The sequence below is a fragment of the Myotis davidii genome, unplaced genomic scaffold, assembly GCF_000327345.1.
Source record: "Myotis davidii unplaced genomic scaffold, ASM32734v1 scaffold820, whole genome shotgun sequence".
NCBI lineage: Eukaryota > Metazoa > Chordata > Mammalia > Chiroptera > Vespertilionidae > Myotis > Myotis davidii.
This window is the reverse complement of record NW_006291981.1, coordinates 90,890-92,748: the sequence shown is the minus strand read 5'-3', so window position 1 is coordinate 92,748 and position 1,859 is coordinate 90,890. Positions and strand designations below refer to the sequence as shown.

The 1,859-nt window shown below is 61.9% G+C and overlaps 1 protein-coding gene across 2 annotated transcripts in view; it reads left to right on the top strand.

The window, feature by feature from the left end:
- Nucleotides 1–6: 6 nt before the first annotated feature.
- Nucleotides 7–1,859, top strand: part of KNOP1 (lysine-rich nucleolar protein 1) — a 21,598-nt gene continuing 19,745 nt past the window's right edge. Inside the window, exon 1 of one of the 2 annotated variants that reach the window (XM_015565061.1) lies at nt 7–84. Coding sequence is in view for 1 of the 2 variants with exons in the window: in XM_015565059.1 (XP_015420545.1) it covers nt 470–701 (232 nt within the window). In the remaining variant the exon portion in view is untranslated. Of the gene's footprint in view, nt 85–413; nt 702–1,859 lie in introns of those variants that run through there. The other variant, XM_015565059.1, reaches the window with a different exon arrangement.

Here is a 1,859-nt window from a genome sequence, read left to right as displayed (position 1 = left end):
CGTGGGGCGCCCAGCCTGGCCCCCTGCGCGCCTGCTTCCCGCTCGCGCTGTTGCGCCAGCTGCCGGCGTTGGGACCCAGGGCAAGTGAATCCAAGCCTCGCTTTGCGGGCTTGAGCTACCCGAGAAGTTAAAAGCTTTTGCAGGAAGCGTTTGCGTTTGCAGGAGGCACGCATCAGGCCCTTTGCTGGTCCTTGAAGGAGTGAAGACTTTGGGGATCCTCGGTGCTGCGGAGGGTGGGTGCCACGCGTTCTGTCGGCGAAGAGGAGGGTGCAGTGGACTCTCCCCGCGGCCCTTTGTGTTCTTTAGGCGTCTGGGCCGCTCCTGCCTCCCAGGCGCTCTGGGCTCCCTTGACACCACCTTCTCCCTTACCTTTGCCAGCCCCTCTTCCTCTGCGCCCCGCCCCCCCTTAAATGTCGTTATTCCCTAAGGTTCTGTCTGAGACTCTCTGTTCGGCGCTTAATTATCATCCATGTATTCCAAAACTTATGTCGCTGGTGCCGGCCTCATCAGCCCTCAGCCTCATGTATCCACCTGCCCACCCAACCTCTCCACTTGGATATCTCAGGGCATCCGTTCAAACCAGCATGCCTCCATCTGCATCACCCCCTTCAGTTGCTTTGTCTCAGGGATTAGTGCCAACACCCTGCAGTTACCAAGCTGGAATACTTCTTCAAAAAGTTTCCTGACAATTGCCAGGCCAGGTTAGAAAACTTCCATTACCCTATTACCTGTTCCTAGAGGCCTGGTGCAGGACATTCATGCACTCAGGGGTTGGGGGGTCCTTCAGCGTGGCCTGCGCCCTCTGGCAGTCCAGGAGCCCTGGGCGGGGACAGGAGCCCTGGGCCCAGATGTCCAACTGCTGGGGTGGGCGGGGGGAGGCTCTGGGCATCTGGCTGAACAGCTCTTCCCCTGTGGGAGCGCACTGACCACTAGGGGGTAGCTCCTGCGTTGAACGTCTGCCCCCTAGTGGTCATTGCACATCTTGCGACCTGTCCTTCTGCCATTTGGTCAATTTGCATATTAGCCTTTTATTATATAGGAGTAGAGGCCCGGTGCACAAAATTTGTGCACTCGGGGGAAAGGGGGGGGTCCCTCAGCCTGGCCTGTGCCTCTCGCAGTCTGGGACCCCTCGGGAGATAACGCCCTGCTGGCTTAGGCCTGCTCCCGGGTGGCAGAGGGCAGGCCCAATTCCTAGGTACAGCCCCTCGGGCTCAGAGTAGGGCCGATTGGGGAGTTGGGGCTCAGCCCCCTGTCATGCACAGAGCAGTGCGGATCAGGAGGTTGTGATGCCACCCTCAGTCACGCTCAGGGTAGGGCAAATTGGGAGGTTGGGGCACCGCCCCCTGTCACGCACAGAGCAGGGTCGATGGGGAGGTTGCGGGGCCACCCCCTGTCATGCACAGAGCATGGCCCATCAGGGGGTTGGGGAGCTCCCCCGTCACTCACAGAGTAGGGCCGATAGGGGAGTTGGGGCACCGCCCCCTGTCACCCACAGAGCAGGGCCGATCAGGGGGTAGGGGCACCGCCACTGTCACACTCAGGGCAGGGCCAATGGGGAGGTTATGGCTCTACCCTGTCACACACAGAGCAGGGCCCGTGGGGGGGGGGGGCATTGGGGCGCCGCACCCTGTCACACACAGAGCAAGGCCGATCAGGGGGTTGGGGCGCCGCACCCTGTCACACACAGAGCCGCAGGGCGATCAGGGGGTTGGGGAGCTCCCCCGTATCAGGCACAGAGCAGGGCTGATCAGGAGGTTGGGGCGCCTTCCCTTCCCCTGCCATGAACAGAGTAGGGTGGATAGGGAGGTTGTGGCCCCGCCCCCTGCCAGACACAGAGCCGCAGGGCGATAAGGGGGTGT